We start from the raw sequence: 27953 nt of genomic DNA, 5'->3' as shown, positions 1-27953 counted from the left end.
GGATGTGGTGTATTTGGGTTGAGTACCGGCTTGGATTAGGGTTCGGGTTGAATGTTTATTAATTTGGGTAAAGCTCAGTTCGGGTGCAAGCCCAACCCAACCCGCCCAGAGTTGGACCGGTGATTGAAACAGGCCCCATCTAGCCCAGCCTTCCACTAGAAAGAGCGAAAGGAAGTCTCGGGAACACAAAACCGAGGGGCTCAGATCGGATGAATGAAATGAAATCAAAACAGGCACCTCTCTCACCTGGCTCTGCCCTCTGTCAAAGCTTCTACTCAGCTCAAAAGTAGATGCCCTAAGTGCCATTGTCCATTTTCATTGTTCGATCGGAACCTCACTTTCTTCATCTCTCTTTCGTTCAATGGGAAAGACGAGGTCTGTTTCTCTCGCGTTTTTCTCTTTTAGGTTTCTGTTTGTTTGCACCGAAAAATTTCACGAAATGAAGGAAAGTTGTGATTTTAATTGTTTGAATTTTTTTATTTTGGTTTTCAAGAAATCGGCACTTTTGAGCATCCTAGTGCGTTCTTTCTCGAATTCAGGCACATTCGCGCTCATTTATTTGTTTTTTTTTTTTTTTCCACCACGCGTGTGTTTGGTTGCTGAGGAAAACACGAGGAAATAGAGATTTTTGAGTTTTTTCTAATGCTTTGTTGTTGTTTTGGTGTGTGACACCTGCAAGAGTGAGCTTCTGAATCGATTCTCCTTGAGTTGCGCGCTCTTTTTTTTTGGTTTCTCTTTCATTATGCGTTTCTCTCTTGTTGCTGAGGAAAATGTGAGGAAATTATCGGTTTTATATTTTGTTTGCCTTGGTTTCCAAGACACTGTTGATTTTGCCGCAAGAGCAAGCTTCTGAATCGATTCTCTCTGTCAGTTAAGGAGACATGCGCGTACATTTGTCCATTATGTGTTTCGATTTCATTTTTCTGAGAAAACAAGGAAAAGAGAGTTTAAATATTATGTTTTGTGCTGTTTTAATTTTCATTTATTGAAAATATTGCCTCAATCAAGTGTCGGGATTGATTCTCTTTCTAACAGTCGTGGAGATTTGTGTCCTCATATTTTCTTATATGTTTTCAATTTGTTTGATGGTTTCTGCGTGAAGTTGATGGTTCTGCCATTGGTGTCAGCCTCTGAGTACGCTCTCTGCATATTTTTTTCTCATATGTTCCTTTTTAGTTGCTGAGAAAAATGAAGAACGAATGTTTATGTTTTATGTTGCTTTTGTTGTCAAACATAAAAAATAATTGGGCCAGGCAAGCATCTGAATCAGTTCTCTCTCTCAGATGTTGACTCATGTAAACAGTTGTTCTTTACATGGTTCTATTTGGTTGCTGAGAAATCTGAGAAACAGATAGAAAATTTTTCAATATCATGTTCTATGTTGTTTTGGTGTTCAGAAATCTGAAAATATTGCTTCAAGTGAGCTTCTGGATTGATTTGCTCTCACAGATATTGACTTGAGCACACACATTTCTTTCTTATATGTTTGTGTTTGCTTGCTGAGAGAGCTGTAGAAAAAAAAAATAATGTTTTGGATTGTTATGTTTTGTGTTATTTGGTTTTCAAAAAAAAAAAAAATGGAATATTTGACTCAAGCAAGCATCTGAATGGATTCTCCCTTGTTTAGATGCAGATGCACACGCATTTTTCTCTTTAGGCATCTGCTTGGTTGCTGAAAAAAATTGTGGAACCAGAAGAATTTCTTTCAAGTCTACTATTAATTTTTTTATTTTTGATTTCAAGGAAATTAACATTTTGTTTTAATGAATCTTCTGAACAGACTGTTTGTTTCTTTTGCTTGCCAACACATAAAGCATATTTTTTTCTTTTATATTTTTATTTGGTTTTTTTCCCTTGAGTCAAAGTCTCTATACTTTGGGAGCTTTTGCTTCCTTTGCTTGATCTTCAGCGGTTGTTCCAGAGAGTATTAGAGAGGTGCCCTTGGCTTGCATGGTACAAGTGTGGGAAAAAGGTGTTGGATGATGCCTCTTTGCCCGTTTTGGTGCATTTGGAGAGAATGCAATGACATAATGTTCATGGTAGAGGAGCGTTTAGATCAATCATTGAAAGATGTCTTCATAAAGTTGTTTTTTGATTACGATAGAATCCCTTGGGGGTTTGATTTGTCTCTTTGGGACTTTATTATTGTAGGGTTTGTGTACCTGGTTTGCACTCAACTTCCCCTCCTTTTGTTACTATTATTTCCTTCCCCCATTAAAAAAAAAAATAGTTAAAGAGGAAAATTATGTGACCTGTTTGTTACAGTGCATGATATTCTTATCTATCTTGTATGTTGGTAAGGCATGCTTTGCTGATTTATATCTATGCAACTTAAATGGAATTAGCACATTTATAAAAGTTTCTTCATCTTTCTTTCTTAGTTTATTAGTAAATTGCTGTTGTTCTAGCTTGGGTGAATCTGGAATTCTAACTAGTTTTTCCTGTTTGTTGCAGGACTATCAGATGCATGTAGCTCAGTTGCATTAGAGCTGGTTGTCATGGGTGGCATTTCCTGTTTTCATAGTCAGTTTTGAGTTTAAACCTTTTAAAGACAAATTTGGGTCTGAATTGTGTGGTTCAAGTTTATTGTGGTAAAAACAGTTACTAAGCATATAGCAGTTATGTTATTCATCGGTAATCGACCTTCCTGATATACCTGATGTACGTATCCTTTCATTATAAATATTAAATTGGTTCCATTATCGCTGGAAATACTAAGCACATAGAATTGGCGACATTTTTCAGTGAAACTGGATGTCTTGAATGTATCTACTTTTGGAGTCAGTTTTTTGGACCAAATATTCCAAATTTACTGTTGACAGAAAGTGTTGGAGTAGTGGTATTTGTGATTTTAGCTCTAGTATCTAGATATTTCTGAGACTGAGCATATGGATGCTTCCCCTGCCCAAGAGAGTAATCGGACTAGGAAAAGTTCTAGTCCTAAACAGAATATTTTAGAAGAGGCCAGAAAACTTTCTGAAAGTGTGTGTAGCGAATCGTCAGAGCAGAAACGTCACTCTGAAAACGGACAGCATGAGCCAGCAGAAATCGGCCCTGTGCTATCCAATTGTATTGTTACTGAACAGTCAGAACTGCCTCCAGAAGATGTGGGTGAAACAATATTAGGATTGCCTCCAGCAGATGTGACCAAGAATACTCTTACTGAACATTTGGGATTGCCTCCAGAAGATGCAATCAAGAATGATGGAACTGAACAATTGGGGTTATTTCCTGAAGTTGTGACCAAGAGTTCTATTATTGAAAAATTAGGACAATCAGAACCACCTCCTGAAAATGTGGCCCGGTATTCTGGTCTTGACCAGTCAGGGTCAGCACCCAAAGATTTGGCCAATAAAAGAACTGCAAAACTAGTTAAAAGAAAATATAAATTGAGATCTTCAGTAAGCGGTTCCCGGGTTTTACGCTCAAGGTCACAAGAGAAACCTAAAGCTTCACAGCCAAGTGATAATTTTGTAAATGCCAGTGCTAGCAGAGAAAGGAAAGGAAGAAAGAAGAAAAGGATGAATAAAACAACTGCAGATGAATTTGTGAGAATCAGGAAACATCTTAGATATTTACTGAACAGAATGAGCTATGAGCAAAATCTGATTGATGCTTATTCTGCCGAAGGTTGGAAAGGACAAAGGTACGTGTAGTGCTCTGCAAATTGTGCCATATGTTTTGTGGTTGTAATTTTAACTTTGTAATCCTTTGTCATTTTAATCAACTTTGGAAAGCATTTCGGTTTGATCTTTGTATGTTAGTTTGTCTTTGTGATTCAATAACATATGGAAACCTATTTTTATTAAAAAAGTAATATTAATTTGCGGTTGCTGAGAATTCAGAGGAAAAGAGAATGTGAAATATCATAAATATTTGGGGCTGGAATGGTAGTTTTACGGCTCCAACTTCACTTCTCTTTCTTGGCTATGCACAAAGGTTCTATTTTTGGACTGTGCTTTTGCAATTAGTTTCCATGCTGATGCGCGTAACACTTGCAACACATGCTGTCTGGTTTTATTTATTTTATGTATTCTTTCTGCTTTTGAAATTTGATCTGCATTTTAATAGGGGGCTTCTTTACTATGTCTGCAGAATGTTTTGACATAATGTTTATTTTTTTTATGTTCTCTGCTAGTTTTCTTGTCTTTTTGTTTGTTATTGCGGGTGGCATCATATTATTCAGTTAGACTGTTGAGTTTGTATGCCTGGGGTTTATTGGGCTTCTCTTGAGAATTGTCAAAATCCCACCCTAGCGTTCCAAGGTGTCACCTAGTTGTTTAAAGCATTTTAGGTAACTGGAAGTGTATTTTTATGAGAGTGGTATTAATATAGACAGTTAACTGACCTGGCAAGGACCTTGGTGCTGCCTTCAATGAGCTACCTAGATGGTCCTATTGCCTATAAGCCACCTCAGACCTGCTTACATTTGTAGATTGTTGACTCACGGTTCTGTCAATAACAACCTGAGAAGTTGCTTTATTCCATTAAAGTGATATGGCATAAATCCCAATTTGGATGGGCATTCCCTGTGACAGTACAAGTGAAAATTCACCATCTTTTATTTTGTCACTTTCTACTGTATTAGTGAACTATTTTTAACTGTTTATTTCTTTCCTATACAAGAGGATGGTATCACCTTGCCTTTAATTGCAATATTAATTATTCTTGAAGAACATGCATGCTGCCATGAACTCCATGGCAATGCTTGCTACAGATTCAATACATATTTACTTATCAATGCCACTCATCTACTACTTGCACTGCTGGTAGATTTCCCCTAGAGTTTGTGGAGGATCTGAGGTGTATTTTACTTGTCATTATTTTTTGAGCCTGGGTTGCTTAGGCATGTTTGAGAATATCCAATTGGATGCTGAACTAATAGTAGATTCACAAAGGAACTCTGAACTTATATGGTAGAGCTTTGTATTGCCACTAAGGAATACTTATTGAAAAGATTAAACTTATATTTTCATAAAGGAAAAAACCTTTAAACTTTATCAGCTAAGTTTATGCAAACTTGATAAACTTAACTCATAGTTTTAAAAGGCGCAGAAGTCTCCTATAGCTTAGGCCTAGGGCACAACACAAGCGTGCGCTTGAGTGAAGGAAAACATGACCCAAGATGCATAATAATTATATAAAATACGATTCAAAATCTAATCCGATCAATAAAAAATTTAAGATTCCAAACATTTAAAAGAAACATTTAGCAAAAAAGTAATAAAATTATATAAATTTCAATATGCAATTAGAAATTTCAAGAATAAAAGTGTTTAAAAAGGAAAAGTAGACAAGGTGCGCCTCTTCAGCAAATGGCATGTATTGACAAGCGACATGCTACAATTAGGGAGTGGTTGTGCCTTGGGCCTAGGCGTGCTAAAAGCGTGCCTTTTAAAACTATGAATTTAAACCCTAAATTTCATGACTGTTTTTATTTTCAATAATTGGACCATTAATGACCACATTGAAGCAAAAAAAATGGTGTTCCAGCTCAACAAGCTTGAGTGCATGGCCTGACTTGTTCACTTTAATTTAGGAAAAAGGAAAACTTCTTGGTTTCAAACTAATCTAGTTTTGACATATATTCAAGCTTACACAGGCAATAGCTCATCTGATCACTGATTTATCTTTAATTATTGCTTCTGACTATTCTTGTTCCTTTGCAGCGTGGAAAAATTAAAGCCAGAGAAGGAACTTCAACGTGCTTCATCTGAAATTTCTCGTCGCAAACTGAAAATACGTGATCTATTTCAACATCTTGATTCATTATGTGCTGAAGGAAGGTTTCCAGAATCTTTATTTGATTCTGAAGGGCAGATTGACAGTGAGGATGTAGGAGAAGCCTTTCGATCATAACCAATGCTGACTGTTTTGTAGAATTTTTTATTTTTATTTTAATTCATTAATTAATTTATTTTTGTTTGGATGTTATTTTTGCTTCTGATAGTAGATAACTAGGAATTCTTACAAGTGCTTAGATGTGATTTCCTCTTTTTCCAGATATTCTGTGCTAAATGTGAGTCCAAAGACATGTCTGCTGATAATGACATAATACTCTGCGACGGTGCTTGTGATCGTGGATTTCACCAGTTTTGTCTGGAACCGCCATTGTTAAAAGAAGAAAGTAACATCCAACTCATTCATTTGATGCAAATAAATTTGAATTTGTGGTTCTTGAATCACTTATTTTTTCATTTATGTTTTCTTATGGTGTTTATTATTATTCTTTATTTTATTATTGCAGTTCCTCCTGATGACGAGGGTTGGCTGTGCCCTGCATGTGATTGCAAAGTTGACTGCATGGACCTGCTTAATGACTCTCAAGGAACAAAACTTTCTGTAATTGATAGCTGGGAGGTCAATTACAAAATCTCCAGTTTTTTCTAAATTATGTCACAAGTTTGCTTTACTTATAGCCTCAATGTGCTCTTTTCCCCTATGCAGAAGGTTTTTCCTGAGGCAGCTGCAGCTGGGAATAACCGGGATAACAACTCTGGATTTTCATCAGATGATTCTGAGGATAATGATTATGACCCCGATTGTCCAGAGGTTGATGAGAAGGGTCAGGGAGATAAGTCAAGTTCTGATAAATTTGATGAATCTGATGAATTTGACGAATCTGATGAATCTGATTTCACTTCTGCATCTGATGATATGGTGGTCTCACCGAATAATGAGCAGTGTTTGGGGCTTCCTTCTGATGATTCAGAGGATGATGATTATGATCCTGATGCTCCAGAAATTGATGAACAGGTTAATCAGGGGAGTTCAAGTTCTGATTTTACATCTGACTCCGAGGATTTTACTGCCACTTTAGATCGTAGAAACTTCTCTGACAATGAGGATGGTCTTGATGAGCAAAGAAGATTCGGTAGGAATAAAGATACTTTAAAGGATGAGCTCTTATCCGTGTTAGAGTCAAATTCTGGTCAAGATAATGCACCTCTGTCTGCAAAGAGACATGTAGAAAGGCTGGATTACAAAAAACTGCATGATGTGAGTGCTCATGATTCTCCATTCTCATCACATGCATCAGTTGGATTCACCAATTTTAAAATTAGATTCATGCACAACATAATGCAAAATGCAATTGTCAACCCATTCATCACCATTTAAATTTTTAAGAGGGCTTCCTCATCAAATGCTCTTTCAATCTAAATGCCTTCAATTGCATTATTTGAACTAAACTCCTAGCCATCTAATGTTGGTTGTAGTTGTAATGGTTATTACGATCTGTAAGAACTGATGACCCCACTTTGCATCTCTTCTTCACATATCCTCCAAACTCAATGGATCTTCAACCTGCCATGTGATTAAACCCCTATTGAGCATAGCTAGTTGGTGGAAGAATTTTATATCTCAATCCCTCTCCATTAGCTAAACTATCCTAGATTTTTGTCTAGTTGATTTCTTCCATCACCAATTTATTATATATATATATCTCCACGCTTCTTGTCTGCACCTCTTCCATTAGCTACCACCCTCGAGTTTTGGCTGTAGCCAATTTCTTCCATCTCCACGAATATAGGATGTATATCCTTTGCCTGTCTTGTCATCTGCCTCTTCTGCCAATTACCTCCTATTCCTCTTGTTATTTTGGTGTGTGCAGGTTTGAAATATGCATCTCTTCTTCACATATCCTCCAAACTCGATGGATCTTCAACCTGCCATGTGATTAAACCCCTATTGAGCATAGCTAGTTGGTGGAAGAATTTTATATCTCAATCCCTCTCCATTAGCTAAACTATCCTAGATTTTTGTCTAGTTGATTTCTTCCATCACCAATTTATTATATATATATCTCCATGCTTCTTGTCTGCACCTCTTCCATTAGCTACCACCCTCAAGTTTTGGTTGTAGCCAATTTCTTCCATCTCCACGAATATAGGATGTATATCCTTTGCCTTTCTTGTCATCTGCCTCTTCTGCCAATTACCTCCTATTCCTCTTGTTATTTTGGTGTGTGCAGGTTTGAAATATGCATCTCTTCTTCACATATCCTCCAAACTCGATGGATCTTCAACCTGCCATGTGATTAAACCCCTATTGAGCATAGCTAGTTGGTGGAAGAATTTTATATCTCAATCCCTCTCCATTAGCTAAACTATCCTCGATTTTTGTCTAGTTGATTTCTTCCATCACCAATTTATTATATATATATATCTCCATGCTTCTTGTCTGCACCTCTTCCATTAGCTACCACCCTCGAGTTTTGGATGTCGCCAATTTCTTCCATCTCCACGAATATATGATGTATATCCTTTGCCTTTCTTGTCATCTGCCTCATCTGCCAATTACCTCCTATTCCTCTTGTTATTTTGGTGTGTGCAGGTTTGAAATATGTGAATGTAACATGATGTTGATTTAAGAGTTATACATTTTGTTTCACTGAAAATACCAAAATGGCACTTGAAATGAATTTGATAATGCTGGTTTAAATGAAAAATTTGTCTCTTTGGTTCCAAAAGAATAGGAAGTGGTTACACCATGACTGGTATTTTGAACAAGGTGGTATGAGAATTTTTTCTGTGAACTGAAGATTGCTTTGTGGTAGGTATGTAAATTTTTGGATTTGTCAGTGGATGTTTAAGCTTTAGATTTAGAAGTGCAATGCTGGTTTATTGTGCAAATTGGATACTGAAAAGGTTTATTACTAGGTTCACAGTTTCTTACTTGTCTTATAAAGAGAACGGTGGGGAGAGAAGGGTAATGGATGGCATTATTTCAAAGGTTTCCTTCTCCATCATATTTAATGGAAGTTCTTCTGGTTTCTTTCAAAGTTCAAAAGGTTTTAGTTGGGGCACTGCTGTTTTAACATTATAGATTAATTCAATCCCTTTGACATCTGAGTGTAAATTTATTAAGTTTTTGAGGGTGGAGGCAATAAAGGTGTATGGTCTATTTTTTGTGTGGAGAGGGAGTGGTTACACCACTGTTGCTTTTAAATGGTTTTTGGATAATTGTCAATTTAAGTTTAAGCAAGTTGGCCATTTAGCATAGAATTTTTGTCCTAGGATATGGAAGCTCTTTCTTCTTCTTGCTACTTGGTCTACCTTGGGAGCTTATTATAAGTTTTAGTGGCTTAAGACTTCGTTATTTGAAAGAGTGGATTAGGAGTATAAGTGTCTGGATAAAATTTTATCTTTAAGGAAAGATGGTGGAGGGCGAAGGATCTGCTGCTGATCATTAAAAGCACTCATGTATGCCTCCCTACATACTTTGTTTGGCTTTCTAGCATTCAATTCTAGTTGCTTGCTAGATTGTTTGGGAGGCTTTGAAAAGTCCCTTTTTACTCCCCTTCTTCGGGGAATGAAATGGGGATGGAATTTTGATTGGAAGATGGTGTGGTTTTTTGAAAGAATATGGTGGCTTTGGGGTTTAGAAATGAATGTATGAAGCTATTTTGGGAAAATGGCTTTGGAGATATATGGTGCAGGGGCCTGGAGGGAGGATTGTGGAATGTAGTGGAGTAGTTTCGATTAAGGGGAATTGGTCAAGGTTCAAAGTATCAGTCAAATCCAATACGACTTGGTCGAGTTGTATCTGCCTCAAACCTTTCTGTGTTGAGTTAGATACCCAATACCATCTTAAACACAAACTTGGCCAAGAATTGGTTGAATCGGTTAGGATTCCCAGTTGACTCAGTTGAATTATTTGAATTATCCAAATATTCCCCAGTTTTACCTAGAAATCATTTTTTTCTCCTTTCAAATCACAACAATGAGCAACCAAAATTGAGAAATGTCTGAAAAGTCAAAGATTCTCTTCAAAAGAAAGGGTTTTGAAACCCACGACTCTACCCATAATGAAGAAGAAGAAGAAGGTAGGCAACCTTTCTTTCGGCGATGTCGTTGTGATTGTTTGACCGGTGAGAAACATCAGATTCTTCCATTGACAATGATCTTTGCATGGTGGTGTTGCCTCTCTTTGCTTTATCTCCATAGTGTCACTACTATGGTGTGGGTGTGCGCTGCAGAGGCTCTTTACCTTTGCCAAATTGGGTACTTTCTCTTCGTGGTGTGGGATAGGGAATTTGACGAAAAGGGGAAAGTGTATTACTTTATGCAAGAGTGATTTATTATTTAAAATGCTCATGTGTGTTATGAATTGCATCAATTTGCCTTATACGCCAATAGTGCTTGGAATCGAGAATTTGAAGATAATTATTTTATATGTTATGGTATGAATTGCTTTAATTTAATTAATGTATTATTTTATATGGTAATGTTACCATATATGGTGTATTATTTTATATGCTAATTTATTGTTAATAATATATTGAAACACTTCCAAATATTATTATATTAATATATTTTTAAGTTTGTTAGTTTCTAAAGTTTATTTAATTATAGTTGTTTTTTAGATAATTTACATAATATTTTTATAATTTCTTGAACTTCTTAATTTATCTTATTTTGTGTATTGTCGGATTTCGAGTTGAGATGCTGAGACCGATGTGCCTTGGAATTCTCCGAGTCAATGATTGATACCGTGAATTTGAACCATGGAATTGGTTGAAGGAAGGCAAGCAATTATTGTGGGACTGGTGTAGTGCTTTCTCAGTTGGAATGTAAAATCTTGTCAAGTGTGTTGCATGTGAAGTTTGGGATGGTAGAAGGATTAGTTTTTGAAAGTTGGTGTTCCCCACATTTATGGAATTATCATGATCAAGTAATTGTGGCTCAATGATGTTATTTCTTGGAGGATGGAACAAAATGTGTTGGAATGTATGATTGAAATTTGTGATTGAGAGGTCTATATTGGTTGTCATAAGGAGAGTGGAGGAAGATAAATATTGTGTGACCTGGCAATATACAAGGTATCTTTTTAGTCAAGTTTTACATTAGCATTCGTTGAAAGAAGGTTTGGTATCCATGGGTTTCTTACCAAGGTTGCTTTTTGCACTTGGACCATGATTCTTGTGAAGTTTCTAGCAGTGGGTCATTTATGAAGTAAGAATTGATACATACTTAATTCATATATAATGTTCAAAAGAGATGTGGGGTTAATATATCATCTATTTTTGCATTTTGGGGCTGCTTTGGGAATATGACCTTTCATCATCTCTCCATTTGAGATTGAAGAATGCTTCGGAGTGCTAGACAGTAATGTTGGGCTGGCATTTTGTAGGTGGTGCTATAGATCATTGTGGAGTAATGTCTTGCATTAGGTGTTTGAATGTGTTTTGTTGGGAATGAAATAGAAGTTGAGAATAAGGAAAGATTGATGCATTGGGGTTGCTGATTGCAGAACTTCTTGTGGCATGGTAGTGGTCACATTAGCTCTTAGCTAGCAGAAGCTCCTGTTGAGGAATCAGGGTTACCAGGTTCAAGTTTCAGGCTTACTAATACATAATTCTTAGGGGAGGGATTGTGCTTTAATGGTTTTTCATGGTCCTACAAAGGGGTGATAGTGTGTTTCTTCTCCATCCAAAAAAGGAAAATATAAGTAACAGTGGTACAGGTAGTAACTTTTCTAGGATTTAATCAAAAGCTTGATATAGATTCATATAAGCCAGGTGAGCATGCTTAAGCCTACTCTAGTGAGAAGCTAAGTTAAGCCAAGGATTAATAATTTGACTTGTGATATTGTAGACACTATTTTGTTTAACATAGGTTTATTGAAACTATCAATATATGAAAATATCAATGAAAATGTTAACAAAATTTGATATTAGATATTCTTAGGGACATCAGGGGGTTGTGGAGTGATCCTTAGTGCATTGGTGGAGATTTTGATGTGGTTAGGTTTCCTAGAGAGAGAAATAACTCAACAATCTCTTCTGTAATGAGGCGTTTTTCGAAGGTCATTGAAAAGCTCCATTTGAGGGAGTTACCCTTAGCTGGGGGGTGTTTTACTTGGTGTGGTGGCCCGAATAGTGGATCCTCGTCTAGGCTAAATTGTTTCTTAGTCTTAGAAGAGTGAGGGATTCATTTTAATGGTCTCTCTTAGAAGTTGTTGCCTAGGCCTACGTCAGATCATGCCCTCATTCTTCTAGATGGAGGAGGGATCAGAAGTGGTAAATCTCCCTTTGGTTTTGAGAACATGTGGCTGAGAGTGGAAGGGTTCAAAGATCTGGTCAAGAGTTGGTGGACATGCTACACTTTTAGTGGCTCGTTTAGCCACATCTTAGCCTACAAGCTAAAGGCGTTAAAGTAGGATCTCAAAACCTAGAACAGAGAGGTGATTAGGAATGTCTTCTCCAACAAAGAGGCTGCCCTCTCTCAGATTGGTTATTGGGATGCCAAAGGAAGAGATTTGGGACTGTCCCATGAAGAGTTGAAGGCTAGAAGGGTTGTGGAGGACTTTAGTAAGTGGACAAGTATGGAAGAGATTTTGTGGAGGCAGGAGTCACGGTATCTATGGCTGAAAGAAGGTGATAAAAAATTTATGGCTTTTCCAAAAGATGGTTAATGCCTGAAGGAATTATTTGGTTGCTATCAAAGTGAATGGAAGAAGGTTGACAAGGGAAGATGAGGTAAAGGAGGAGGTGGTTTAACTCTTTCCAAAGAGTTTTGTCAGAATTCATGACTGGAGGCCAAGTATCAGTGGGTTGCCCTTTTTGGTTTTGGATAGTGAAGAAGCGAGGGCCTTGGAGAATTCTTTTTCGGAAGGAGAGATCCTTGCTGCCCTTTTCAATTTGTGTGGGGATAAGGTGCATGATTCAGATGGGTTTTCCATGGATTTTTGGCAATTTTGTTGGGATATTGTAAAGTTTGAAGTGATGAGACTTTTTGCTGAATTTCATCATTCGGGTCTCTTTGAGAGAAAACTTAACACTACTTTTATTGTGCTCATTCCTAAGAAAGGGGGTGCAGAGGATTTGAGGGACTTTCGACCTATTAGCTTGGTGGGGAGCCTTTATAAGCTTCTAGCTAAAGTCTTGGGTAATAGGTTGAAAAGAGTGGTTGAGAGAGTAGTTTCAAATTCCCAACATGCTTTCGTGGAGGGTAGTAGACTAATCTTGGATGCAATCCTCATAGCTAATGAAGCCTTATATTCAAGGCATAAAAGCCCTGAAAAGGGGGTTATTTGCAAATTGGACATTGAAAAGGCCTATGGCCATGTGAATTGGGAGTTCTTATTAGCAGTCATGGAAAAATGGGCTTTCAGGCCAAGTGGGTTTGGTGGATGAGGTGGTGCATTTCCTCTGCTTGCTTTTCAATTTTGATTAATGAAACTTCTATTGGCTTTTTTGCTAGTTCTAGAGGGCTAAGATAGGGAGACCCCCTTTCCCCTTTTCTTTTCATTTTGGCAATGGAGACGCTTTTTAGTATATTGAAGAAGGGTTTGAAAGGAGGCTTCATTAAGGGTTTCTTGGCTAGTAGGAGAGGAGTGGGAAGGGCGGTGTCCCATCTCCTTTTTCCCAATGATACTTTGATTTTCAGTGACTCAAACAAGGAGCATTTAGAGGCCTTGAGTTGGACGTTCATGTGGTTCGAGGCAATCTTTGGCTTAAAAATTAATTTGGACAAAAGCAAGCTAATCCCAATTGGAGAGGTCTTTAATATAAAAGATTTGGCTAGGGTGTTTGGGTGCAAAGTGGATTCTCTTCCTTCTACTTATTTGGGTTTTCCCTTGGGAGGCCCCTTCAAATCTATTCATGCTTGGGATGTAGTGGAGGAAGGATTTCAGAGAAGACTTGCTTTGTGGTAGAGGTAGTACTTGTCAAAAGTGGGGAGACTGATGTTATTAAAGAGCACTTTATCTAGCTTGCCTATCGATTTCATATCTTTATTTGTGATCCCCTATAAGGTAAGTCTTAGATTGGAGAAGATTCAAAGAGACTTCCTTTTGAGGGGGAGGAGAGCTCCAAAGAAGGCCTCATCTTGTAAGATGGTTAATTGTTGGCTTGGAAAAAAAGGAAGGGGGCTTGGGAGTTAGGAAGTTATCTCTTCAAAATAAGGTCCTTCTTGGGAAGTGGTGTTGGAGATTTGCTTTTGAGAATGATTCCTTTTGGAAACAGGAAAAGGGGATGAGTCTTTGGAAGATGATTTGATGTGGGTGGAAGGGGTTCTATGACAAGATTGACTTTAGGGTGGGAGATGGCAAGAGGGTGAGGTTTTGAAAAGATAGGTGGTGTGGGGAGGAACCTTTAGCTGTGACATTTCTAGAGTTGTTTTCAATTGCAACTAATAAAGAAGTTTGGGTAGATCAGATGTGGGAACAAGTTAGGGAGATTGGCTGTTGAAATCTAGTGTTCACAAGATAGATAAATGATTGGGAGTTAGGTGAGGTGGAAGGGTTGCTTAGAAGATTGTAAGAGCATGTAATTAGTGGAAGAGTAGAAGATGTTATAATTTGGCAGTTGGTGAAAGGGGGCACCTTTTCTGTCAAATCTTTTTACACCTCCTTAGAAAGTTGTTTTTCAAAAGGTTTCCACACAATCTTGGTGTGGAATCCTTGGGTGCTGATGAAAGTCAGCTTCTTTGCTTGGGAAGCAATTTGGAAAAAAATTATAACTCTAGGGGTTGGAGTCTTCCAAACAAATGTTATTTGTGTAAGGGTGAAGAGGAGTCAACAAACCATATTCTCCTTCATTGTCCTAAGGCAAGCATGTTGTGACACCTTATTTTGGCTCTATTTGATGTTCAGTGGGTGATGTCGTTCTCAATCATGGATCTATCTTGGGGAGGGTGAGTGTTGGAACCCCTGGTTCACAAGATAGATCCATGATTGGGAGTTAGATGAGATATTGGCATTTTTCAAGAAATTATGACATAGGTGCTTGTAATGGTATAGAGGCTAAGATGGTTTGCAGAACACAAGAGGTGGTTATTTCTTAGTTAAGTATTTTTATTCCTCGTTTTCCATTGAAAGTTCAAGGGCGTTCCCTAGAAGCATGATTTGGAATCCTTGGGTCCCTATGAGGGTGGTTTTGTTCGCTTGGGAAGCTACATGGGGGAGGATTTTAACGTTAACCTAGCTTAAAAGGAGGGTTTGGAGAATACTAAATAGATGCTATTTGTGTAAAGGAGGCAAAGAAACAGTTGATCATATACCTTTTTATTGTTTTAAAGTAGTTGTGTTGTGGCATCTTGTTTATGCTCTTTTTTGAGATAGAATTTGTGGTGCACTCCACCAGGAGAGAGGTCCTTTTAAGCTAGAATGGATCCTTTGTCAGGAAGAAGCAGAATAAAGTTTGGAGAGATGCTCCCTTGTGTTTATTTTTGACCATCTTGAAAAAAATAAATGGAAGAGCTTTTTGAAAAATTAGAAAAGGGTGGAATGGTTCGTTTATGGACAAGAGGTGCAGGAAGGTGTGGAGAATGGGTCCATTATACTTGTTTTGGATAGTTTGGAAGGCTAGAAATAGAATTGCCTATGAGGGGGAAGAGCTGTCAATCCAAAGTTGAAAAAGTTCTTTTATTTGTTGTCTTTTGTTGGAAGCAAAGGGGTGTATAAATGATGTTCCTCTAACCCTTTTTGGTTTTCTAGATTGGTTGGGCCTTTGGTGAGGGTGGTTTGGCTTAATTCATTCTTATTTTGTAACTTTGGTTTTTCAATGTTTTTGTTGGTGGTAGCTGTATACGTTTTGTATACCATGTGTTGCTATTTTGGTGGCCCTTATTAATATATCTTTCTTTTCATCTATCAAAAAAAAATTGAAAAAAGGAACCAAGCTTTCAAGCAAACCTTCATGTGCATTTTTTAGGAGTGGGTTAGAATGCACATAGGTGATAACTGTTTGTTCATGTTGGTTTTCATTTATTGGTTGGGCTTTAAGTGAAGTGAGGGGGTTGTTTTCTGTGTTATCCCTTAGCTTTGTCTGTTCTTGTGGCACCTTTTTATACAACATGCATACATTTGTGCTCCCTTTTGTTAGGCACTATTAATATATTCTATCTTTGCCTATCCGAAGAGAAAAAAGAGACGTGGAATGGTTAAGCTCCATTGTAAGGCTTAGGATGGTTAGGCTTGAGATTAGTGTGATGTTGAACTGCATAAAAGGTCATAGCTATGCATCCTCATTGAAGCCTACTGGTTTTTGGATGAGATGACTGATACCTTGTTTTTTATTTTTTTTTGAAGTAAAAATGATTTCACACTTGTATAGCAAGAAAAAAAAAATTCAAAACCAATGTATACTGACTTGTACTACAATGACAACAATACAGAAAATTTAGTAGACATGTTTGAGCTACCCTCGAGTTTCTCCCTTGTGAAGCTGTTGGGAGGAAAATTATGAAAATGTCAGACATGCCATGGATATCTTGCACATTCCTCTCCACCCCCTAAATGCACTTTCTTTTTCCTTATTTATTTTTAGTGTTCTACATCTTGGACTTGATCTTTGATTTATTATTGTTCATTTTCTTCTGTCTAGACGAGGGATATGAATATATGGTGCACATTAATTTAGAGGAACCAACAGCATCCGCTACATCCCACCTGAAAAAACAAAATTACTTCCCTGATGGTCCCTCTCTGCTGTGCTTTCTTGTTTTCATTATAGTTTTTGATGTTCGTCGATGCTAGTTTGTACCCCTTTCTCCCTGTTTCACTTTTTTTCCTTATTCTTTGATTTGTTAAGGAGGCATATGGAAATGTTTCTTCTGATTCAAGTGATGATGAAGACTGGACAGAGAATGTTATACCAAGAAAGAGGAAGAATCTTAGTGGTAATGTTGACTCAGTGTCACCAAATGGAAACACTTCAATCACTGAGAATGGGACAAATACCAAGGACATAAAGCACGACTTGGAAGCAGCTCGACGCACTCCCAAGCGAAGAACTCGTCAGAAGCTGAACCTTGAAAGCACAAATAATTCACTTGCTGAGTCACATAAAGGTTCTCGAAGTCCTGGTTCTACTGGTGAAAAAAGTAGGCAATCATCATATAAAAAACTTGGAGAAGCTGTAACTGAGGTATTATTTGCAAGTTTTTCATATATAGCTTCTAAATCTAGTAAATGTGGTCAATATTCTATTTCCTCATTTCAACTGGAATTTGAGATATTTGATGTTTAGTGGGTGATGTCGTTCTCAATCATGGATCTATCTTGGGGAGGGTGAGTGTTGGAACCCCAGGTTCACAAGATAGATCCATGATTGGGAGTTAGATGAGATATTGGCATTTTTCAAGAAATTATGACATAGGTGACTTGCAATGGTAGAGGCTAAGATGGTTTGCAGAACACAAGATGTGGTTATTTCCTAGTTAAGTATTTTTATTCCTCATTTTCCATTGAAAGTTCAAGGGTGTTCCCTAGAAGCATGATTTGGAATCCTTGGGTCCTATGAGGGTGGTTTTGTTCGCCTGGGAAGCTACATGGGGGAGGATTTTAACGTTAACCTAGCTTAAAAGGAGGGGTTGGAGACTACTAAATAGATGCTATTTGTGTAGAGCAGGCAAAGAAATAGTTGATCATATACCTTTTTATTGTTTTAAAGTAGTCGTGTTGTGGCATCTTGTTTATGCTCTTTTTTGAGATAGAATTGGTGATGCACTCCACCAGGAGAGAGGTCCTTTTAAGCTAGAATGGATCCTTTGTCAAGAAGAAGCAGAATAAAGTTTGGAGAGATGCTCCCTTATGTTCATTTTGACCATCTTGAAAAAAAGAAATGGAAGTGCTTTTTGAAAAATTAGAAAAGGGTGGCATGGTTCGTTTATGGACAAGAAGTGCAGGAAGGTGTGGAGAATGGATCCATTATACTTGTTTTGGATAGTTTGGAAGGCTAGAAATAGAATTGCCTTTGAGGGGGAAGAGCTGTCAATCCAAAGTTGAAAAAGTTCTTTTATTTGTTGTCTTTTGTTGGAAGCAAAGGGGTGTATAAATGATGTTCCTCTAACTCTTTTTAGTTTTCTAGATTGGTTGGGCCTCTAGTGAGGGTGGGTTGGCTTAAATTCATTCTTATTTTGTAACTTTGGTTTTTCAATGTTTTTGTTGGTGGTAGCTATATACGTTTTGTATGCCATGTGTTGCCATTTTTGTGGCCCTTATTTTTTATTTATTTTTGATAAATGAGCACAAAATATATTAAAAAAGGGCGGAATGCCACAAAGCATACAGGGAGTATACAAAGCAGCCAAAAAGCAAAAAACACATAAACAGAACAACCTCACCAGCCCTTAAGGAGCTGCTAACCACTCCAGGAAGCCTAAAAGCGAAGAAGACTCCTCTCCCATATACACTTTAGCCCAACTCCATAAATTATATACAAAAGAATTCTTGAGTGTCTGAATAGCTAAAGAACCCCCTCTAAAAGCTAACCTATTTCTTTCCTTCCAAACCGTCCAAAAAATACACAACGGGATGGAATTCCAAATCTTTTTCCTCTTTTCTCCACAAAAGGGCCCCTCCAATAAAATAACACCTCTTTGACTGTCTCTGGGAACATCCATTGAGCCCCAAACAAGGTAAGGACGATCTCTCAGAGGACCCTGACCACTATACAATGTAAAAGATGTGATTTACATTTTCCTCTTCACAGCCACACAAATAACAACGATTAGGGAGTTGCTACCCTCGTTTTGAAGCCTATCCAACGTGAGGATTTTTTCCCAAGTGGCCTCCCACGCAAAGAAAGCAACTTTGGTTGGAACTTTATCCACCCAAATGCTCTTTTTCGGAAAGACGAGGGGATTGGGGGCAGCCAACAAATTATAAGCATCCCGAATCCGAAAAATATCAAGACCCCCTCCTTTCCATAACACTGAGTCCTCTTCTGAAGAAATCCTGAAATCCCATAGCAAAAGAAGCAGCTCTTCTATTAAATCCAGCTCCCAATCATTAGAATCTCTAGACAATCTGAGATTCCACCCTCCTTGATCAAGACTTGAATCCCACACTTCATTGACCGTTGCGTTTCTAAAGACCGCCATGGCATAAAGCTGGGGAAAATTTTGGGATAACGCTGTGTTGCCACACCAATGGTCAGTCCAGAACTTGACCTTAGTCCCCCTCCCCACTTTGAACTCAATGTTATCCCAACACCAACTTGCCTCCTTCAGGATCTTCTTCAAACCCCCACTCCAAAAATACCACGAGCTTCATTAGTTCTCCAACCACATCCCTCTTGGCCATACTTCACCTCGATCACCTTCTTCCAAAATAGATCTTTTTCAAAGGCAAATCTCCATATCCACTTACCCAACAAAACCTTGTTCAATAAAACAATCTTCCGAATGCCAAGACCCCCCTTCTCCTTTTGAGTGCACACCACCTCCCAATTGATTAAGTGGATTTTCCTTTCTAGGCTTCCCCCTTTCCAAAGAAAATCTCTTTGTAATTTTTCAAGCCTTTTTACCACTAACTTGGGCATTCGAAAAAGGGGCAATTGGTAGATGGGAATGTTGGCCAATGTACTTTTAATGAGGGTAATTCTCCCGCCCTTAGACAAGTAATGCCTTTTCCAAAGAGTTAATCTTCTCTTCATTCTTTCCTCCACCCCATCCCACATAGACAAGGCCTTGTGATGGGCTCCAAGGGGTAGCCCCAAATACTTAATAGGAAAATCCCCCACTCTGCACCCTAACTCCACAGCCATATCCTCAATATCTTCAACCTCCCCAACAGGAATTAATTCACTCTTAGCTAGATTAATCCTAAGACCAGAAGCCGCCTCAAACCACGCCAAAATCCAGTCAAGATGAGTTAGATGCTCCTTCCTTGCTTCGCAGAAGAAGATTGTGTCATCAACAAAGAGCAAGTGGGACACATTCATCTCCATCCCCCCTCTCCCTTGAAGTCTGCAACCATAAATGAAGCCCCCATCAACAGCCCTTCTTATAAGTGCACTCAACACTTCCATACCCAAAACAAAAAGGTAAGGAGAAATGGGATCTCCTTGATGCAGCCCCTTTGAATTGGAAAAGAAGCCTGCTGGCACCCCGTTGACAAGAACAGAAAATTTTGTAGTTGAGATGCACCACCAAATCCACTCCATCCAACGAGACCCAAAGCCCATCTTGTGCAAAACCTTCATGAGGAAGTTCCAATTAATACTATCATAGGCTTTTTCAATATTTAGTTTGCAAACCAGCCCTTTCTCTTTTCGCTTCTGCCAATAATCAACCACCTCATTAGCTATGAGAGAGGCGTCCAAAATCTGTCTTCCTCTCACAAACGCATTTTGATCCGTCAAGATCACCTTACCTAACACCTTCTTCAACCTATTGGCCAGCACTTTGGCCAGTAGCTTGTACAGCCCCCCTAATAGGCTGATGGGCCGAAAATCCCCGAGGTCCTCAGCCCTACCTTTTTTTGGAATGAGGACCAAGAAGGTAGTATTTAGACTTTTGGCAAAAGATTTCTGGTCATAAAATTCCTTAAAACAGCTTTACAACCTCCACCTTCACAAAATCCCAACAAGATTACCAAAAGGCTACAGTAAACCCATCCGGGCCTGGAGCCTTGTCTCCGTTCATTTCCATCAGAGCTAAGAAAATTTCTTCCTCAGTAAAGGACAGCTCCAGAGCTTCAGCTTCACTGTGGTTTGGACGTTGTAGCCCCTCAATGTCAGCCCTCCATCCTGGCTCTTCCAAGAGCTGTTGCTGAAAAACATTCACAATCCCCTCCCTCACCTCCTGCTCCTCAGCCAACTCCACCCCATTGATCTTGATTTTATCCAAAGAGTTGTTTCTCCAGTGGGCATTGGCCATTGGGTGGAAAAACCTTGTGTTCTTATTCCCTTCCTTTAGCCACAACTCCCTTGACAATTGTCTCCAATGGGTTTCTTCCAAAAGCACCCACTTTTTAAAGGTTTCCTTAGCTTCATTTTTCAACTCCGTTTCTCTTTCTGACAGACCCCTTTCACATTCCACCCTATCCTAAAAATCAACTTGTTGGAGAGCTGAGCTTTTATTAACTTCCAGCCTACCAAACACATCCCTGTTCCAAACTTTGATTTTCTTCTTCAACACTTTCAGCTTAGTAGCCAGTCTAAAGCTGACCCTCCCTCTCCTCCCCGCTCCCTGCCACCAATTCCGAAGGAGATCCTTAAAACCATCAACTTTAAGCCACATGTTTTCAAACTTGAACAGGGAGAGTCCCTGACTTAGCCCGCCACCCTTCAACAGAATGGGGAAGTGATCTGAAGTGGGCCTGGGAAGCCTACTTTGGACAACCCCCCTAAACAAGTCAAGCCAACTTTGGGTCACCAGGAAATGATCCAGTCTAGCCCAAGACTGATTGTTCCTACCCCCACTCCAGGAGAACACACCCCCTTGCAGAGGAAGATCTAGGAACTCTAGTTCATCAACCACCTGAGCAAACCTTCTCATTGCACCATTTAAACTACCCTGACTACTCCTTTCCCTTTGGGAGAGGGTGGCATTAAAGTCGCCCCCTAAACACCAGGGATCATTCCAGATGCCCCTTATTGCCCCTAGCTTCTCCCACAAAGTCTCATTTTCCTTCCTGGTGAACGGCCCATACACTCCAGTGAAAATCCAAACAAGCCCATCTTCAACATTCCTAAGCCTACAGGAAATAGAAAATTGTCCCACCTCCATCTCCAGCAATTCCAAGGACCTTTTGTCCCAGCAGATCAAAATCCCACCCGCAGAGCCTTGAGCACCCATGGCTCCCCAATCAAGAAACCTCCTAGAGCCCAAACTCCTCACCACACCCTCTGACATTATTTGAATTTTCGTCTCCTGGATATAGAACAAATACACCATCTGACTTCTAATCATGGCCTTGATCACCTTTCTTTTAGAGCTATCGTTAGCTCCACGCACGTTCCAGCTCAACAACCTTAACTTCATTGGACAACCAAAATCTGGCACCCTCTTCCTTGCATTGTACCTTTCTGCTTCCTCCCTCCTTCATAATTGATGGAGCATTTAAGTCTCTTCAATTTCCTTTCAAATTTCGATTTTTCCAGAAGAGTTTTATTATAAACTCTCTCCCTTCTTTTTCTGATTTTGACCAGAAACTCCAAAATGTCCTTCTCCAATCCCTCTGTCTAAAACCCCAAAAACTTGCTGAACCTCACCAGATGGCTTTCCTCCCAACTAGTCTCCTCCCTACCTCTTAACTTCAAGTGGCATAACATTAGCTAAGCAAAGCTCCTCTCCACTTTCTTCAATACTACCATTATTAACTTCCATTAGCTCCTAGCGAGTAACACTCTCCATCACTGAAGACTCCTTACCAATAACCATGCGGCCTGGTGATTCCCTCTGGAATTTTTCCAATTCGGCCCCAGAACGGTCGTAATACTCCCCCAATGGAGTCCGACCAGAAAAAGAAGAGGGGGGAGAGGAGAAATCACAAACCAACATTCCACAAGGGTTAGAGGCGTTCCCATACCTCAAAGCTTCCTCCATTAGAGCACAGTCAGTCTTCGAACTCTCCTCTAAAAGTTGCTCCTCAACCGAAGGTCTCCGTAGACCTTCGTACACCCAGAAGGAAGAGATGGAATGGTTTGGACCCCCCATAAGTCTTGGGCCAGAAATATTGTAAAGGCAGGACGCCCCTAGCTGGGCTCTTCCCTCAACTAAGGGCAAGGCCGGGCCTCGGCAAACCAGCCCAGACACATCAAGCTCCTTTGCCTTGGCCCACCCAGAACCCTTAAGAGACGGCAACCCAAAATGAGACGGCCCAAACTCGTAGGGAAAGGCCTTAAGAGCAGGCTTAGAGGTCACAAAGGGCTATGCTCGACGCGGCGACGGAGGCCCACCCGAACCTTGGGGCCCGACCGATAGCTCGACAGAGCACCAAACATTGCCCACAACTTGCCTCGACCCACTAGTCTGCCCCCTCGTCCCAACAGTAGGTCGTAGCAGGTCCTCGAGCCTCGGGGCATCGTCCTCCCCCCTCACGCGCTCGACCGCGCGTTCGATGGCCTCACCCCCAACCTCGCCTTTTGTACCGACAATGTTTCCGCTCTTTCTTGCCATCGCTGTTCTCAGGACTGGCCTGACCTCCCCCAGAGGGTTACCTTGTAGCATAAATCCTCAGCCTAAACCTCCACCACGTTGGGAAGCTTCTCGTTGTTGAGCTTCACCAGGATCCTTGCCCACTGCAAATCCTCCAGTTTCTCCGTTTGGGAATTGACTGCGAGGAAGCCCTCGCACTCCTCCCCTATCCTTCTCAGAATGGCCCGATCCCATAAGGCAACGGGTAATCCCACAATACGCACCCAAGCCTTGCTTCTTTTCTCCCCATCCATCAGGCATCCCAACTCGGGCCTCCATTTCTCCAAGCGAAGGAGAGACCCCCCAACTGAAACACCCTCGATTTTTAGAGCTTTCTCTGCTTCTGCCAAAAACTCAAAGTCGAGTAAAACTTTGCCCTTTCCAATTTCGCTAGCCCTAGATTACCCTTCAGTCTCCAAAAATTCGCCAAATAGGTCCCCCAACTTCTTAGGTCATCCCCTCTCACAAAGCTAGGGTTCCAAATCCCAACCAAATAGTGAGTCAGCTTATTTAAGTTTTGGCTTAGCTCCTTCTTTCTTATCTCCACCCTAATCGCTGCTTTTTCTTTTCCTTTTGGCTGCTTAGCCACTTCCGCATAAGTTTTCCCCATGCTGGGTTTCAACAACAGTGCTTATTCTTTCTGACATCCCTCTTCTCCGTTAGTAAAATCCAATCGCCGTAGCGTCTCCACCATTGAAACCCAGCCACCCTTAGCTCCTCTTCCATTTGGAATAAAGATGCAGAACCTTTTGTTTTCCAGGTCCACAACCTCTAATCGAAGAAAACACCCCCCTTATTTTGATCCCGCACCAGAGAGTAGGCCCTCCCACTTTCCCTCCACTTTCTTTCCCATTTACCAGATCCCGCGTCCTTAATACAAAGAACCAGACCATCGAAAAAGAACCCAATGCTCTTCGGTCCAAGCCTAATCCACGAGGAGATCCCTCCTTTCCTTTCCACAATCGTAGCTTGCACCTTACCTTTCTGCTCCTCCCCCTCGACCTCAAACGACTTCGACTCCACTCCAAAACTACCTTTATAATGCTTTTTGTAGCCCCCACAAAAACATCGCCCTCTGCGCCCTCACTTGCTCTGCCCTCTACCCTTTCTTTCGCTCGCCGCACGCCTCGCTCTCGCTCTCTCTCTCTCCTCCATCCAAAAATTGAGTAATTTATTTTGGTGGCCCTTATTAATATATCTTTCTTTTCATCTATCAAAAAAAAATTGAAAAAAGGAACCAAGCTTTCAAGCAAACCTTCATGTGCATTTTTTAGGAGTGGGTTAGAATGCACATAGGTGATAACTGTTTGTTCATGTTGGTTTTCATTGATTGGTTGGGCTTTAAGTGAAGTGAGGGGGTTGTTTTCTGTGTTATCCCTTAGCTTTGTCTGTTCTTGTGGCACCTTTTTATACAACATGCATACATTTGTGCTCCCTTTTGTTAGGCACTATTAATATATTCTATCTTTGCCTATCCGAAGAGAAAAAAGAGACGTGGAATGGTTAAGCTCCATTGTAAGGCTTAGGATGGTTAGGCTTGAGATTAGTGTGATGTTGAACTGCATAAAAGGTCATAGCTATGCATCCTCATTGAAGCCTACTGGTTTTTGGATGAGATGACTAATACCTTGTTTTTTATTTTTATTTTTGAAGTAAAAATGATTTCACACTTGTATAGCAAGAAAAAAAAAATTCAAAACCAATGTATACTGACTTGTACTACAATGACAACAATACAGAAAATTTAGTAGACATGTTTGAGCTACCCTCGAGTTTCTCCCTTGCAAAGCTGTTGGGAGGAAAATTATGAAAATGTCAGACATGCCATGGATATCTTGCACATTCCTCTCCACCCCGTAAATGCACTTTCTTTTTCCTTATTTATTTTTAGTGTTCTACATCTTGGACTTGATCTTTGATTTGTTATTGTTCATTTTCTTCTGTCTAGACGAGGGATATGAATATATGGTGCACATTAATTCAGAGGAACCAACAGTATCTGCTACATCCCACCTGAAAAAACAAAATTACCTCCCTTATGGTCCCTCTCTTCTGTGCTTTCTTGTTTTCATTATACTTTTTGATGTTCGTCGATGCTAGTTTGTACCCCTTTCTCCCTGTTTCACTTTTTTTTCCTTATTCTTTGATTTGTTAAGGAGGCATATGGAAATGTTTCTTCTGATTCAAGTGATGATGAAGACTGGACAGAGAATGTTATACCAAGAAAGAGGAAGAATCTTAGTGGTAATGTTGACTCAGTGTTACCAAATGGAAACACTTCAATCACTGAGAATGGGACAAATACCAAGGACATAAAGCACGACTTGGAAGCAGCTGGACGCACTCCCAAGCGAAGAACTCGTCAGAAGCTGAACTTTGAAAGCACAAATAATTCACTTGCTGAGTCACATAAAGATTCTCGAAGTCCTGGTTCTACTGGTGAAAAAAGCGGGCAATCATCATATAAAAAACTTGGAGAAGCTGTAACTGAGGTATTATTTGCAAGTTTTTCATATAAAGCTTCTAAATCTAGCAGCAGTAAATGTGGTCAATATTCTATTTCCTCATTTCAACTGGAATTTGAGATATTTTGTTACTTTTCTTTGCTTTGTTATAAGTCATCTTAACTTGGTGGTAGTGGAGGACTATTGTGTCTTCATCAATGCCAGAAGATGTCTTTTTATCAGTAAGATGCAGTAGGAAATGGTTATGGACAAAAGCAGAAACTTTCTGTACATTTAACCCGAAAAAGTAGATGCTGGACATTTATCTTGTTTAATGGTCATCTTGTTTTGTCTTGTAGTTGTCTCAGGTTCTTTGTTACTTATATGATGAGATATAAATTGATAAAAATCTAGTCAGGGTGACCAACTAAATTTTCGGGCTTGGATGAGAAAGAATTGTGCATAATGTCATATAATTTCTAAGAAATATCACTTGAATAACCTATTATTGTCATATGCAATGCGCCAACATTCTTTGGCAAGTTGCTGCTTGTCTGTTGTTTCATTGTACACATGAGCTTCAAATCTATTTGATATTGATCACCCTCTTCCATTTTAGTAGTCATTGAGTTAGAAAAAGGTTAACAGAGCATGATCCACCAATTGTACTATTTAATCTTGGGTTTCTCTCATGTTGAAATTTTGGGGTTTCCTTTTCCTATGTGACCCTAATTTTATCCCACTATGATAAGCCTAGTCTTTAATTCACCCTTCAGTCTTCTAAGATCAAATTGCAAAAAAAAAAGGTGTGGTGGGGGGGGGGGAGGAGGGATCGGTAGTACTTGGTGGATCATAAAACTGATTCCTACTAAAACAATTGTAACATGCGGTTTGTGTATACTGATTTTTATTTTTATCTATTTTTAAGAAATAAATAGAGGCCGAGAAAGCAACAAAATAAAAGGTAGGAAGGCTTTTAGAAACAGGAAAGACTGCTTCCTTATGTTGATGTAGTTTGTAATTTAATTTTACTATGCAACATTTTTTTCCCTTTCTTTGGAAAAAAGGCTTATGATGAGGAACATATGGTCCATTGTGTTTTCCAGAGACTCTACAAATCCTTCCAAGAAAATCAGTACCCTGATCGTGCTATGAAAGAAAAATTGGCAGAAGAGCTGGGAATAACGAGCCGGCAGGTGATCCTTTGTCTCATTGCTGTTCCAGTGGGTGTAGGTTCACATTTATCTTTCTCAAAATTTTCTCTTGTCTAGGTTAGCAAATGGTTTGAGAATGCCCGTTGGAGCTTTCGCCATCGACCACCCAAGGAAGCCAGTGCGGGTAAAAGTGCTGTGAAAAAGGATGCATCCACGTCTCAAACAGATCAAAAGCCTGAGCAAGAAGTGGTTCTTAAAGAAAGTTCTCACAATGGAGTGGGAAAAAAGGAGTCGCCCAAAGCAGGTGCTTCGAAGGTAGATCGCAGCAAGGAAGCCAATGCAGGTAAAAGTGCTGTGAAAAAGGATGCATCCACGTCTCAAACAGATCAAAAGCCTGAGCAAGAAGTGGTTATTAAAGAAAGTTCTCACAATGGAGTGGGAAAAAAGGAGTCGACCAAAGCAGGTGCTTCGAAGGTAGACCGCTGCAGTGGAGCTAAGAGGAGAAGGAAATTGGCAACTGATGGAAGCCATAGACAGAAATCTTCAACTCCCAACTCTACAAGACAAAAGACAAAGTCAAATCATGAAGCATCTGAGGCAACCAATGGAAGCAGCAGACAGAATTCTTCTACTCCCAAGTCCAGAAGGCAAAAGACTAAGTTAGCTGGTGAAGCGTCTGAGGCAACTGGTGGAAGCAGTAGACAGAATTCGTCAACCCCAAATTCTAAAAGGCGAAAAACCAAGTCAGATCATGAAGCATCTAATCCGGTCTTAAGCGGTAAGAAGATAGCAAAGACGGCAAAGAGCTCATCTGGCACACCAAAAACAAAGGAAAAGCTAAGTGACAGAATCCAAACGAGAAGTAGGAAATCTATTGCTTGAGAATTTGAGCTTTGATCATCTGAAAGAAAACTAATTTTTGCTGGTTTTATTACTTGTAAGAGCAAGATCTCATGGGAAGAGCTGCCAGAGTTAATTTTCAAGGATTCACTTTTCCTCGGAAGGTTGTCCCAATTGTTGATCGGTAATTTTAAAAAGGATAGTTCTTTTTCATGTGGGTTGCCTTGAACTCATCTTATATTAGAGCTAAATAAAGCTGTTCAGCTAAACTAAAATCTCTTTTTGCTCGCAACGCATCCTATAAATACTATTGTTCTTTTAGAACATCTTTCCCATGCATGTGTTAACTTGCAAAATTAGATTGAAAGTAAGAAAAAGTTAGCATGAAATGCATTCTTCTGGTTAACAAAGGGATTAGATCGGGAGAGAAATTACGGCTATATTTGGGAACTGTTATTAAAAATATGTTCTTGGTTCCGAAGTAATGATTTTGGGTTTGTAGGAATATATTTTAATATTTTTCTAAGGATTGTTAACATTGTTTTAAAAATGATTGTACAAATGTAGAAAATGATTAAAAAAAATATTATATATAAAATTCATATATTTTAAAATATAGAAAACAAATTGAAAACATCAATTTG

At 39.4% G+C, this 27953-nt stretch overlaps 1 protein-coding gene across 3 annotated transcripts; it reads left to right on the top strand.

The window, feature by feature from the left end:
• Positions 1-202: 202 nt before the first annotated feature.
• LOC117910269 (homeobox protein HAT3.1) lies at positions 203-27633 on the top strand. Of its 3 annotated transcripts, XM_034824358.1 has the most exons (11): positions 203-375; positions 2455-3646; positions 5670-5835; positions 6004-6127; positions 6248-6360; positions 6448-6999; positions 16538-16873; positions 25028-25363; positions 26422-26511; positions 26587-26653; positions 26813-27633. In XM_034824358.1, exons 2-11 carry the CDS (start codon positions 2889-2891, stop codon positions 27349-27351), a joined length of 3081 nt encoding a protein of 1026 aa, XP_034680249.1. In that variant the 5' UTR covers positions 203-375; positions 2455-2888; the 3' UTR covers positions 27352-27633. The 3 variants fall into 3 exon arrangements, with proteins under 3 accessions (XP_034680249.1, XP_034680246.1, XP_034680255.1); XM_034824355.1 differs by having other exon boundaries at positions 26587-27633; XM_034824364.1 differs by lacking the exon at positions 26813-27633 and having other exon boundaries at positions 26592-26701.
• The last annotated feature ends 320 nt before the right edge of the window (positions 27634-27953 follow it).

The sequence above is a fragment of the Vitis riparia genome, chromosome 3, assembly GCF_004353265.1.
Source record: "Vitis riparia cultivar Riparia Gloire de Montpellier isolate 1030 chromosome 3, EGFV_Vit.rip_1.0, whole genome shotgun sequence".
Taxonomy (NCBI): domain Eukaryota; kingdom Viridiplantae; phylum Streptophyta; class Magnoliopsida; order Vitales; family Vitaceae; genus Vitis; species Vitis riparia.
This window is presented reverse-complemented; position numbering and strand designations above follow the sequence as displayed.

Coding starts and splice junctions, on each gene's coding strand:
- LOC117910269 (XM_034824355.1), top strand. CDS start 2,889: ATGGATGCTTCCCCTGCCCAAGAGAGTAATCGGACTAGGAAAAGTTCT. Junction 25,364..26,421: donor TTGGAGAAGCTGTAACTGAG/GTATTATTTGCA, acceptor TGTGTTTTCCAG/AGACTCTACAAATCCTTCCA. Junction 26,512..26,586: donor TGGGAATAACGAGCCGGCAG/GTGATCCTTTGT, acceptor TCTCTTGTCTAG/GTTAGCAAATGGTTTGAGAA.